General features: G+C 33.2%; 1 protein-coding gene across 1 annotated transcript in view; it reads left to right on the forward strand.

Moving 5' to 3' along the window:
* Window positions 1–10,343, forward strand: part of LOC107659072 (RNA-binding protein 24-like) — a 23,389-nt gene extending 13,046 nt beyond the window's left edge. The window contains exon 4 of the mRNA XM_016447885.1: window positions 9,485–10,343. Coding sequence (XP_016303371.1) covers window positions 9,485–9,821 — 337 coding nt within the window. The 3' untranslated portion in view covers window positions 9,822–10,343. The remainder of the gene's footprint in view (window positions 1–9,484) is intronic.
* The last annotated feature ends 4,162 nt before the right edge of the window (window positions 10,344–14,505 follow it).

Below are 14,505 nucleotides of genomic sequence, written 5' to 3' on the forward strand. Positions count from 1 at the left end.
GTGTCTTCCCTTGACAGACTGGCTCTGTCAGCCTCTCCTGGCAGTTGTTCCATCCCAACTCTAAGGTAGGACCTGCCTCAGAGACCCATTCCATATGTAGTATTGCCCTCTGGGTCAGTCCATATCAGTATCTCCACATGTCACCTCCCTGCAGGTAGGATGCTGCATAGCGACCTTTTTCTTAAGGCTCGCTTCCCCATCGTTTTGCCAGGCTTAATGAACAAATGGGAAATATTTAAAGCAATCTTTCACTGAAGGTTGAAATCCCTTCCAAAAACTTTTTTGTGGACGGAACAGCAGCATGGCCTTCTCCAGCAGCGACGTACTCACCGTTGATCCCCTTCGGTACCAAGGTCAGTGAATTTGTGCTGGGGCTTTGGGAATGTTACGACCTTAGCGTAGCTTTTGTGGCATGCCACGGCTTGTCAACAATTGCAGCGCCACAGGGTTGTGACAGTGTTCAGGTTGTGGCGTTTTCCATTGACCCCATATGTTGTTCGACATAACTTGTAGTGACCAACTGATAGGGAGCGTCTTGGTTACGTACGTAACTCTCGTTCCCTGATGGAGGGAACGGAGACGTTATGTCCCCATGCCACAACCTTGAACCATTCGCTGTTGCCGGGACACGTTCTCGGCTCCTCAGCATAAAACCTGAAGAGTGGATGCACCTGTCACCTATTTATACCCGTATGCACGGGGAGTGGCTCAGGTATGCAAAATCCACTAGCCAATTTTCATTGGCGTTTTCTCTTAAACTCAAGAGATGATTGGCCTCCCAAGTGAGACCCCATATGTCGTTCGACATAACGTCTCCGTTCCCTCCATCAGGGAACGAGGGTTATGTACATAACCGAGACGTTTGGTGTTACCATATTTCTAAAATAAAATAAAATAAGCTAAAATAAAACATTCAGCTGATTTTAATACAGTTTGGTGTTACCATATTTCTAAAATAAAATAAAATAATCCGCTGATTTTAATACAGTTTGGTGTTAACATATTTCTAAAAATAAAATAAAATAAGCTAAAATAAAATATTCAGCTGATTTTAATACAGTTGGGTGTTAACATATTTCTAAAATAAAATAAGCTAAAATAAAATATTCAGCTGATTTTAATACAGTTGGGTGTTAACATATTTCTAAAATAAAATAAGCTAAAAGAAAATATTCAGCTGATTTTAATAGAGTTTGGTGTTAACATATTTTTAAAATAAAATAAGCTAAAATACAATATTCAGCTGATTTTAATACAGTTTGGTGTTACCATATTTCTAAAATAAAATAAGTTAAAATAAAATATTCAGCTGATTTTAATACAGTTTGGTGTTACCATATTTCTAAAATAAAATAAGTTAAAATAAAATATTCAGCTGATTTTAATACAGTTTGGTGTTACCATATTTCTAAAATAAAATAAGTTAAAATAAAATATTCAGCTGATTTTAATACAGTTTGGTGTTACCATATTTCTAAAATAAAATAAGTTAAAATAAAATATTCAGCTGATTTTAATACAGTTTGGTGTTAACATATTTCTAAAATAAAATATTCAGCTGATTTTAATACAGTTTGGTGTTACCATATTTATAAAATAAGCTCAAATAAAATACTTATTTTTCTTTTATATTTTATTTGATTTCAGTTAAAGTTTGTTTCGATTATAGATTTAATATTTTGAATCAGTTTTTTATTTTTATATTTTTGGTTTTAATTTTAAGTTTTTTAAGTTTGTTGTATTTTGTTGTGTGTTTTTGGCACTTATTAGTTTTTTTTTAAATACATCTATATATATATATTTTTATTATTTTATTTTTTTTCCAGTTTTAGTTATTTAAGTACAGCCTTGTCTTTGCAACTAGCTGAAATTAAATACATTTTTATATTTTGTTTTATTTCAGTTAAAGTTTATTTTTATTTGAAGTAATGAAAATGTTTTAGGTTTTAATTTTAAGTTTTGTTTATTGTAATTTTGTTGTGTGTTTTTGTCATTTGTTAGTTTTTTAAAAATACATCTATAGTTTTTATACATTTTTTCAGTTCTGGTTATTTAAGTACAGCCTTGTCTTTGCAACTAGCTGAAATAAAATACATTTTTATATTTTGTTTTATTTCAGTTAAAGTTGATACTATTATAGTTTTTATATGTAATTTAAATTAGTTTTATTTAAATTTTGTTAAAGTTTTGGTAATTTTGTTGTGTGTTTTTGTCATTTATATATATATATGTCTAAATAGTTTAATTACCATTTTAGTACATAAAGTGAAAATTAGAAATGTTGCCTTGGCAACTAGCTGAAATAAAATGTTTAAGTTTTTTATACTTTATTTGATTTCAGTTAAAGTTTATACTACTATAGTTTTAATTAATATTTTGAATCGTTTTTTTTATTTTTATATTTTCTGTTTTAATTTTAAGTTTTGTTTATTGTAATTTTGTTGTGTGTTTTTGTCATTTGTTAGTTGTTTTTTTTTAAATACATCTATAGTTTTTATTTTATTTAATTTTTTTTCAGTTTTGGTTAAGTACAGCCTTGTCTTTGCAACTAGCTGAAATAAAATACATTTTTATATTTTGTTTTATTTCAGTTAAAGTTTATTTTTATTTCAAGTAATGAAAATGTTTTCGGTTTTAGTTAACAATAATAACATCATAGCCCACTTTGCAGCAGTGCTTAGAATGTAACACATGTTATGCATTTCATTCTAATGCATTTCAGAATGCAACAGCATGTGACATTGAGTTGCATATGATCATGTACTCATGTAAAGAACTTTTTTGGCACAAGAAACCACAGTATTGCACTGAATCGTACTGCTGACCGATCCAGTGCACAGTTACTTCTATCCTCCTATAAGATTAAGTCAAAGACAATGTAAGTCCCAGAGAGGAGCAGCTGCAGCGCTGTACTTTAGTGTGGAGCACAACGTCATTCAGAGCGGCGCGAGACAACAGGTGTTCAGAGACACCAGAGATCAGCCCCTCTGTTTGCGATTTACAATAGCTTAAATTAGCCCTGAACTCTGGCAACCCCCAAATGTTCAGGACGTGAAGGAGAAAAATATGTTCGTAGTAAGAAAGTTGCCGCTGCGGCTTAGTAACAGGGGTATTTTTAACAATGACACACTCAGGGCTCAGGGTTAGGTTATATTTTACACCACGTTCATAATGATATGTTGTATTAAATCTCATCTAATCTAAGTTTCTGATAGGGGTGTGTTGGATTAATAAGAAAAATGGTTATATACTTAATAATGTACAGTATATTAACAATATAAAAAGGTAATTGTGACTTTTTTCTCAAAACCCTGAGTTTATATCAGACTTAGCGCATCAGAATTGCGATTCTAAAAAATTCTAAGAAGAAAAGTCTGAATTGTGAGATATAAACTTCGCAACTGTGAGAAACAAAAGTCTGGAATTGCAAGAAAAAAAAAAGTCAAAATTATGATATGTAATTTTAGAATTAAAAAAAAAAAGTTTAAAGAATGAAATGTACTTTTTAAAATCTAAATTTACGAGATGTAATTTTATAATTTTGAAAAAATCCTGAATTATGACATTTAATTTTAAAATCATGAGGGAAAAAAGTAAAAATTATGATATGTAATTTTTGAACTCTGAGAAAAAAAAGTCAAAATTTATGAGATGTAATTTTATAATTTTGAAAAAAAGCCTGAGTTATGAAATGTAATTTTAAAATTCTGAGGGAAAAAATTCAAAATTATGAAATGCAATTTTTAGAATTTTGATTAAAAAAAAGTCAAAATTATGAAATGTAATTTTAAAATTATGAGAAAAAAGTCAGAATTATGAAATGTAATTTTTTGAATTTTGATTTTAAAAAAGTGAAAATTTTGAAATGTAATTTTAAAATTATGAGGAAAAAAGTCAGAATTAGGAAATGTAATTTTTAGAATTTTGATTAAAAAGTCAAAATTATTAAATGTAATTTTAAAATGATGAGAAAAAAGTCAGAATTATGAGATCTAATTTTAGAATTCTGAGGGAACAAAAGGCAAAATTATGAGATATAATTTTAGAATTTTGGGGGGAAAAAAGGCCAGAAAGTCATAATTACAAGTAATTATAGAATTCTAAGAAAAGAGTCAGAATAGCAAGATGTAATTTTAGATTTCTGTGAAAAAAATAAATAAATCGGAATTGTGAGGAAAAAAAAAAAGTCAAAATTGAGAGATGCAAACTCTGAATTCTGAGAAGATTGTAAGATCACAAGTCACAATTCCATGGTGAAAATAAATAAATAAATAAACTTTTGTGAGATATATTTTCTAAGAAGAAAAGTCAGAACTGTGAGATGAAAAAATTGCAATAACCTCCTTTTTTATATTTTTATTTTGGAAATAAGCTTCCATAAATACTACATGCAAGTCATCTAGTGATCTAGATTAACTACGTCAAAAGAGCTTTATCTATTTCGTTTACAGGGGACCGTTTTACTCTTCCAGATGAATTGTGAAGCACAGTAATGCGGACTGAGTTAAAGTGTCAGGCCATGTGTTGCTGATAGGAGCGTTGCTCATCTTTCCGTTTATGACAGCAGAAATAGCCTCTCCACAACTGTCCCGTCACTCCGGCAGACTGACAGTAAGGAATGGCCTGTTACACACTCCCAACTCATCTATGGCCACATTTAACACCAGCACCTGTTGTTTTTGCACGTTTGCCGCTTAGGACTCATTTCAGCCATGGAAAATTACAAATGAAATCTGCCCAGCAACAGATAGACGGGTCTTAACGGTGATTATTTTTGCAGTTTGTCTGGTGCTGCTAGTGGCTCAGAAGTTAAACGCTTCATCTTTAGCATCTATGACTCCGGGCATCTTTACACTGTCAAATCAAAGGTCCTGTTAGCAGTTTTAGCCGTTTGGATAATATACAGTGGGTACGGAAAGTATTCAGACCCCCTTAAATTTTTCACTCTTTGTTATATTGCAGCCATTTGCTAAAATCATTTAAGTTAATTTTTTTTCCTCATTAATGTACACACAGCACCCCATATTGACAGAAAAACACAGAATTGTTGACATTTTTGCAGATTTATTAAAAAATAAAAACTGAAATAATCACATGGTCCTAAGTATTCAGACCCTTTGCTGTGACACTCATATATTTAACTCAGGTGCTGTCCATTTCTTCTGATCATCCTTGAGATGGTTCTACACCTTCATTTGAGTCCAGCTGTGTTTGATTATACTGATTGGACTTGATTAGGAAAGCCACACACCTGTCTATATAAGACCTTACAGCTCACAGTGCATGTCAGAGCAAATGAGAATCATGAGGTCAAAGGAACTGCCTGAAGAGCTCAGAGACAGAATTGTGGCAAGGCACAGATCTGGCCAAGGTTACAAAAAAAATTCTGCTGCACTTAAGGTTCCTAAGAGCACAGTGGCCTCCATAATCCTTAAATGGAAGACGTTTGGGACGACCAGAACCCTTCCTAGAGCTGGCCGTCCGGCCAAACTGATGGTGAGAAATAAGATTCTCTGGTCTTTTTGGCCTTAATTCTAAGCGGTATGTTTGGAGAAAACCAGGCACTGCTCATCATCTGTCCAATACAGTCCCAACAGTGAAGCCTGGTGGTGGCAGCATCATGCTGTGGGTGTGTTTTTCAGCTGCAGGGACAGGACGACTGTTTGCAATCGAGGGAAAGATGAATGCGGCCAATTACAGGGATATCCTGGACGAAAACCTTCTCTAGAGTGCTCAGGACCTCAGACTGGGCCGAATGTTTACCTTCCAACAAGACAATGACCCTAATCACACAGCTAAAATAACGAAGGAGTGGTTTCACAACAACTCTGTGACTGTTCTTGAATGGCCCAGCCAGAGCCCTGACTTAAACCCAATTGAGCATCTCTGGAGAGACCTAAAAATGGCTGTCCACCAACGTTTACCATCCAACCTGACAGAACTGGAGAGGATCTGCAAGGAGGAATGGCAGAGGATCCCCAAATCCAGGTGTGAAAAACTTGTTGCATCTTTCCCAAAAAGACTCATGGCTGTATTAGATCAAAAGGGTGCTTCTACTAAATACTGAGCAAAGGGTCTGAATACTTAGGACCATGTGATATTTCAGTTTTTCTTTTTTAATAAATCTGCAAAAATGTCAACGATTCTGTGTTTTTCTGTCAGTATGGGGTGCTGTGTGTACATTAATGAGGAAAAAAAATTAACTTAAATGATTTTAGCAAATGGCTGCAATATAACAAAGAGTGAAAAATTTAAGGGGGTCTGAATACTTTCCGTACCCACTGTATGTTATGGCTGCAATGCTGAAGTCAAAAGTGAGAAACAAAATGTTGGACTTGCGAACCCGTATATGCAAAATGATTGGAAGATGAAGAATGCTTCTGATGTGTCCTGTTTAATAACAGCTGTGCACAAGAATCAACTTTCCAGCATACACTCTCAGTCAAAAGATTTGTAATGTTTTTTAAAGAATTATCTTCTGCTCACCAAGCCTGCATTTATTTGATTCTAAATACAGCAAAAGCAGTAAAATTGTGAAATATTTTTACTATTTAAAATATCCGTCCTCTATGTGAATATCTGTTAATATATAATTTATTTCTGTGATGCGCAGCTGTATTTCCAGCATCATTACTCCAGTCTTCAGTGTCACATGATCTTCAGAAATCATTCTAATATGCTGATTTACTGCTCAAAAAACATTTATTATTATTATAATTAATATTTAAAACAGTTGAGTAAATTTTTTCAGGATTCTTTGATGAATAGAAAGATCCAAAGATCAGCATTTATCTGAAATAAAAAGCTTTTGTAACATTATACACTCTACCATTCAAAAACATTGGAGTCAGTATATATTATTTATCTTTTTTTTTGGTGGGGGGGATTATAGAAATTAATACCTTTATTTAGCAAGGTTGCTTTAAATTGATCAAAAGTGATGATAAAGACATTCATAATGTTCCAAAAGATTTCTATTTCAGATAAATGCTGTTCTTCTGAACTTTCTATTCATCAAAGAAACCTGAAAAATTCTACTCCGCTAAAAATATTACACAATATTACTGCTTTTGCTGTATTTAGAATCAAATAAATGCAGGCTTGGTGAGCAGAAGAGAATTCTTTAGAATTAGAAGTTCAGAAACTTTGGACTGGTAGTGTATATAATTTATTTACTTTTTATTTTTATTTTTTATTTTTTTTTGCATTGTGACTAAGCACATTTACCCTCCCAGTTCCTCAAAAATATTTATTTATTTATCATTGTAAGATTTTCTGTGCTGCCTTTAATTTTTAATGATTTAATGATCGTTAAAACAAAAAACTAAAAATGTTGCACAGTCACAGTAAGGAAAATCATTAATATTTGAAATTTAATAAAAAACGTCAAGCTGCATTTCAGAAATGAGAGCTTGAGGGGGGGAATGCATAATTATCTTAATTAATGTAAGTCAATTAAGTCATTTTTTATCTTTTAGATTTTCGTTTGATTTTGGGGTCAAATGTATTTGACTTATTTGCCGTTCTTCAGATGCAACTCCCTGTTTCTCTTTGCAGTGTAAAGATGCTGAAAACACAGTTTTGCTGCTTATTTTCCCTTCAGAAGTCGGACGTTAGAGTTGGTGTATTTAGCAGATTTCCACTCTTATTTCTCTTCAAGCGTTGTGTGTTTGTGACGTGTGAACGCACGCGAGTGTGAAACTGGATTTCTCCTCTTTCTTTTCAGTATTGTTTGGTGTGTCAGTAACATTGACCCTGTTTATGATTGCAGAATTGCTGTCAAAGCTACGGTCTATTTTCTTTTTTTTTTGGAAGGGTGTTTTTTCTGCTGTGATATTGATTGATCTGCTTTGATATTCATAGTCATTTGTTTTATTTGAGTGCAAGGTTAGGCAATATTATGACCTGAACTGAAATTGAATGCTGAGTTTGCAAGTGATATCAGTAATACAACAGCATTCATTTGAAACATCATTAAGAGCTAACGACGGACTCTGTTAGCGAAAGCACTATTAATGACTGATGATGACGTTCGTTTAGTGAGTTGAGATTCACCAATTAAGTCTGATTCATCAAGTACAAGCAGAATGAATGTCTGGGTAAATCATTCATAAATCTTATGGCTAATTTGACTTAAATGCACACAGTTAAATCATATTTTTGCTAAATTTTACATATGCAAACAACATGGATCGGAAATTAGATGCGTTTAAAAAAATTCTGTTCTCAAGTAATATTTACCTTGATTTTTGTGTTTTCTTCATATTTCATATCTGATCTTAAGTATGCATGTAATTATTGCTGTTGTTTCCTTAAACCAGTACATTTTTTTTTCTTCTAAACAATAAAATAAATGCAGAATTTTTCACATTTGAAAATCGAGAGTCAAAGGTTTTGACAATAAAATCTATTAAAAAAATTAATTAATTAAAAGAGGCGATACTAAAAAGTTTACAAGACAGATTTGCTGAGACTTTCATGTATTAAATTCAATTTATTTAACTTTATTTCAAGTTTCAATTCAATTAAAAAGCCTAAAAGGGTTATACAATAAAATTAAATAAAAATAATTCATAAAAGGTAAAAAGACAGATTTATTGAGACCTTCACATATTAAATTAAAATATATATTAAAAAACCTAAAAGGGTTAAAAATAAAATCTATATAAAAAATAAATGAAAACTGGTAAAAGGTTTACAAGACAGATTTAGTGAGACATATTCAGTTAAATTCGATACAAGTTTCAATTCGATTAAAAAAAGGTTGATACAATAAAATCTATATAAACAGATACAAACTTTACAAGTCAGATTTGTGACCTCCATATATTCCATACAATTCAGTTCAAGTTTCAGTTCAATTCAAAAACATAAAATGTTATAAAACAGAAATGGTGTAGCCACACCATCTTACACTCTTAAAAATAAAAATTCTTTATTAGCATCAATGGTTCTATGAAGAACCTTGAACATCCATGGAACCTTTCAAATGCAGAAAAGGTTCTTTAGATTTTTAAAATGTTCTTCAAACTGGTTCTTTTAGGAACTGTTCACTGAAAGCTTCTTTGCAAAAACACGCTTTTGGAACCTTTATTTTTAAGAGTGTATGTAAACTCTTGCATTAAATTGAATGACAATTTATGTAAAAAAAATTAATGAATGATTTACACAAATTCATTCTGCTTGTATTTAATGAACGAAGCCCATTGCTATTGTTTTTTTTTAGCATCTGCATTGACCGTTTCAAGTAATGCAAAATGTTCAAAACAATAATGCATTTTTCTTTTCACCGTGAAATACCTGAAAACCTCGTAAGTTAATGATGCATCTTCTGATGTGACGTGACAGAGTTACTGATCATTGACTCTTCCCAGCATGCTCTATTGTGGCAGTCCTGTTGATGTGAATAACCCCGTGCTGTTTCATGTTGAAGTCAATGTTTTGCTCGCTCCCTGTCTGATCACATGATCTCTGTGTCCCTCAGGATTCCCGCTCACTATGTGTACCCGCAGGCGTTTGTTCAGCCCAGCATGGTGATCCCTCACGTCCAGCCGTCCTCGGCCGCGGCCGCAGCGTCTCCGTACCTGGATTACACCGGCGCCGCGTACGCGCAGTACTCCGCCGCCGCCACATCCGCTGCAGCCGCCGCCGCTTACGATCAGTACCCGTATGCCGCCTCCCCAGCCGCCGCGGGTTACGTCGCTGCAGCGGCGGGCTACGGTTACGTCCAGCAGCCGCTGGCATCGCCTGCACCCGGATCCGCCGCGGCCGCGTTCGCTCAGTATCAGCCACAGCAGCTGCAAACGGACCGCATGCAGTGAGAGGAAGAAGAAGGAGCGTTTATGACTGTGTCACCTAAACCAACTGATATGCCTTTTTTATTGTTGGGGTTATTGCTTTTTATTTGTAGTATTTAATATTTATTATGGAAAAGAACACTATAGTTTGTCGTTTATATGTTCGAGAATATTATTTAGGCCTACTCACCCTAGTGTCATTAAAAACCCTTGTATTGCTTCTTTTTTTTTTTTTTTCAATGCAACACAAAAAGATTTTGGGTTTGCACCATAAAAGTGCGGATATCATGCAGATGCATAAACATCAAATCTGTGTCGTGCATGAAAAAAAATAGGATTTAGCATAAGGGTGAGTAAATAATGACAGAATTCGTTTTTAGGTGAGTTATTTGTTTAAAGGAATAGTTCACCCAGCTGTGAAATTTGGCTGATCCATCCGAGATGCAGATGAGTTTGTTTCTGCATCAGATTTTGTGGAGTCTGAACTTGCTCTGCAGTGAATGGGTGCCGTCACAACGAGAGCTGATAAAAACATCACAATAATCCACAGCACTCCAGTCCATCAGTTCACATCTGGAGAAGACAAAAGCTGAAACAAATCCATCATTAAGATGTTTTTAACTCAAACACGAGTTCATAATCCATAATAACTCTTCCTCCAGTGAAAAAGTGTTCTGGTCTGAATCAGGAGAGAAATCTGCACAGATCAAGCAGCGTTTAAACAGCTCTAAACACATATGTGGCTGGATTTTGATGTGAGAGACAACAGCAGATTCACTTTTTCACTGGAGGAAGAGTTATTATGGATTATGGACTGGACGCAATGGTTTGAAGTTAAAAACATCTTAACAGTGCATTTGTAAGTAATAAGTACATTTTCAGGACATTTTCATTGCTTGAGTGAACTATTCCTTTAAATGCATCACAGGCTACAGATAATTTGTGTCTTACACCTGATTATTTTCATGAACACTTTGTATCATTGGACAGATTATCATATATTTGTTTTAGGATATCAAACAAAGTGCCTTATAAGATCACAGACGGTCAAGAAATTAAGATGATTTGATGTATCTGTGTTCAGCATCTAGTGCATCTCTGTGCCTTAATGCCACAAACTGTAACTGATAGTAAAATGGTTAATTTTATATTTATTACTACATTTTCAAAAATAAAAGCTATGAGCACTACTGAAAGACTATGCACTGTGTGTTTCAGTATTAGTGTACTTCACACTGCTGGATTAATGTGCCTTTATTATGGTTAATAGACGTGAATGTCATTGAATTGGATTTGTTGTTGCCTTTGTGTTATTTCATATAAGGTACATTTATGAAGGGACAAATGTGGCGAAGGGAAATGATTGCAATCATATGTGCATCTACACAATTCATGTCCAAGTATTTGTGAATTAAAAGGCCGTATCTTTGTTGTACGGTCGATCAGTTTGTCATCCTGAAGATCAAGCTCTGTTGATGAAAATACATTGTAGATGATTGGTGTTTCACATGGAATAAGTAACATTTGATAAAAAAGTGTATCAGATAATTGTGATGATTTATTAAAAAGTATCTCGTCTCACTTTTTTTCCCCCCTGTTGTGTATTTATTATGCCATTTTAAAGTTTATAGTTTGTATTGATTTGATATAGCCTATATTACTTATATTGAATATTTAGTATTTCATTTTAATTTTAGTTAAAGTTCTAGTAATTTTGTGCTTTATGAAGTTTTTTATATTTATTTTATTTCGAGTAGTATGGTTTTAGTTTCAGTTTTATAAGCACGTTGTGTTTTACAGTGTAGGTTAATTTCATTTTAAAGTTATTTTCTGCATTGAAAGTCTTTTTAGTCTTAAAAACAGGTTTTGTAGAACAAATAGTTGATGCACTGTAAAAAATATAAAAAGTTGAGAAAACTTAAAAGTTTAAGGCAACCAGCTTCAGCAGATTTTTGAGTTTTCTCAACTTGTTTTTGTATAAACTGAAAACAACAAGTTGAGAAAACTCAATCTGCTGAAACTGGTTGCCTTAAACTTGTAAGTTTTCTCAACTTTTTATTTTTTACAGTGTATAACCTCAACACGGGAGAGATTGTGTCTGGTTTGTGTGTTTAGTGAAACCTAAACTTAAACCACAAGAAAACCCAAATAAGCGTGTTCTGTATTACAGATAAGAACGATTCAAATGCCTTTTCTATTTATCAAAGAACTAATTACACAATAAAAGAAGAATATGCTGCAATCTGTTTACAGTAACATGCGGTCAAACACTGACATCTGCTGGATATGAAATACTAAATTACAGTCTTTCAACCAGTAAACATCACTTATTTTATCTAGATGTATTTTTGCATTAAAGTCACTTTAATGATTAAAATATATAAAATAATCAAAGCAATTGTGAAACACAAAACTTGAAGTATTGTGAAAGCTATACCTGAAAACAAGATTTGATGTAGTCAACTGATAAATAAAATCGATGGCATTATTTTTGAAAGCATCCTCACTTTAGCATTTTTACACAAGTGGCTATAACTTCTCACAGTACTGTAGCTTTGCAGGAGGTTTCTTGAAGCGTCTTTGAGGCTTTGCCACAGTTCTTCTGGATTGAGTCTGTCTCAGTTTCTTCATGTAATCGCAGACGGACTGATGATGATCAGATCAGATCTCTGTGTGCAGCACCAGACAAAAATCTCACTGGATTATTACAATTAATGGCAAAAGAAATGTTTGGAAAAGTAAACATATAGGATATTTCCTACCGACACACTACAGCAAAACATAGAAATAACTGACTTAAAACCATTTTTTGTTGGTGAAAATATAATGGCCTAAGACTTTTGCACAGAACTGTATGTATATACATACATAGTCATGTTATTATAGCCTAACGATCCTATTGACGGGAAATATTTCATATGCTTTCATGTGATATCGGGAAGCAATGTGGCATGCATATGAAGACCAGGGTTGCCAGGTTTTTCAAGCATTATCTCTGGATGTCCTGTACACTTGTGTTATATGCAAAGAGATGATTTTTTCCCCTAAAACTCTTAATCTGAAGACAGTCAGTCATAAACATATGGGACGGCATGAGGGTGTGGACGGTGTATGTATCCCTTTAAGGGCTATGTTTATTTGTGTTCCACTTTGCTGAATTTTAATTGTTGTTGCTGCACTAGATGACTCGTACAATTGTGTTTTGTTTTGTTTCTCACTTTAACCAAACCTTTGTATGTCTGTCTGACAAAACATGTCATGCAGTTTAATTGGAAGCACTTAGCACTTAAAATGGTGAAATAAGAAACTCCTTTGTTTATTTATTGTACTTTTTTAATAGTACAATAAATACAATTTGTTTTTTTTTTAAGTTGTACTTTTTTACTTTTACTCAAGTATGCTTTTGGCCAGATACTCGTACTTTCACTTGAGTATCATTTTTTAAATACTTTTTACACCCCTGGTAAAATAACATTACAATGAAAATAACAATGTTATTTTTAGAATTCATACTATTATATATATATAACAAAAACAGTCTTAAGTCGCTGGGGTATATTTGTAGCAATAGCCAACAATACACTGTCTGGGTCACAATTATTGATTTTTCTTTTATGCCAAAAATGATTAGGATATTAAGTAAAGATCATGTTCCATGAAGATATTTTGAAAGTTTTCTACCGTAAATATATCAAAACTTCATTTTTGATTAATAATATGCATTGCTAAGAACTTCATTTGGACAACTTTAAAGATGATTTTCTCAATATTTAGATTGAAAAATTTAGTCTTTTGAGGGTGACTCTTGGGAAGGATTTGGCAACCCTGGCGCTGGCTGTACTTCCGAGAAGTCGGGAAGTTTTTTCCAAAGAAAACAGAACATTTAGGTTCAGATCTACAAGTTTAAGTTCATCTGGCAGCGAACAGCGCAAAGCTCAGCTTTACTCTCAGTCCGCAGCGAAATGTAAATTCAGATTCTCTCTTCATCACTGAACTGAAATTATGTGTCACCTTTCGCAATTTTACACTGATGCGTCTCTTTGTTCTGTTACATTGTTATTCTGTTATTGTTACACTCTTACAAATAAAGGTGCTTCACGATGCCACAGAAGAACCTTTTTGTCTAAATGGTTCCATAAAGAAGCTTTAACATCTGAAGAACCTTTCTGTTTCACAAAAGCTTCTTTGTGGCGAAAGAAGGTTCTTCAGATTAAGAAAGAGATGGTTCTTTAGAGAACCGTTGACTGAATGCTTCTTTGTGGAACCAAAAATGGTTCTTCTATGACATCGCTTGAAGAACCTTTTGAAGCACCTTTATTTTTAAGAGTGTATAGCTAGTCATATATTCATATTGAATAACGTCATATTAATATTATCGTCATTGCTCGGTAAAGCACCGTTATGTCGTGTTACAAGTGCTTTTTGTAGTTTTTCTCCACTTTGTTGATGTTTTAAACTTATTGCATGGGCAGGCACGTTACTGATCATTGAACAACGTTAATTAATTATGTGTGGCACAAACACATTCACTCAACAGAATGTCTACTTGGAGATAATTAAATTACAGAAGTGCATTAAATGCACTTGTGCTCCTCATTTAAAACATTTATGAGCAGCTATATATATTTTCAGACTTTGTTGTATGTAAGTTACTTAATATTAACTTAATATTAAAACCTTATTTGATAAATAGCTTGAAAATAAATAT

Source organism: Sinocyclocheilus anshuiensis, unplaced genomic scaffold (genome assembly GCF_001515605.1).
Source record: "Sinocyclocheilus anshuiensis isolate Anshui unplaced genomic scaffold, SAMN03320099.WGS_v1.1 scaffold411, whole genome shotgun sequence".
NCBI classification, from domain to species: Eukaryota; Metazoa; Chordata; class Actinopteri; order Cypriniformes; family Cyprinidae; genus Sinocyclocheilus; species Sinocyclocheilus anshuiensis.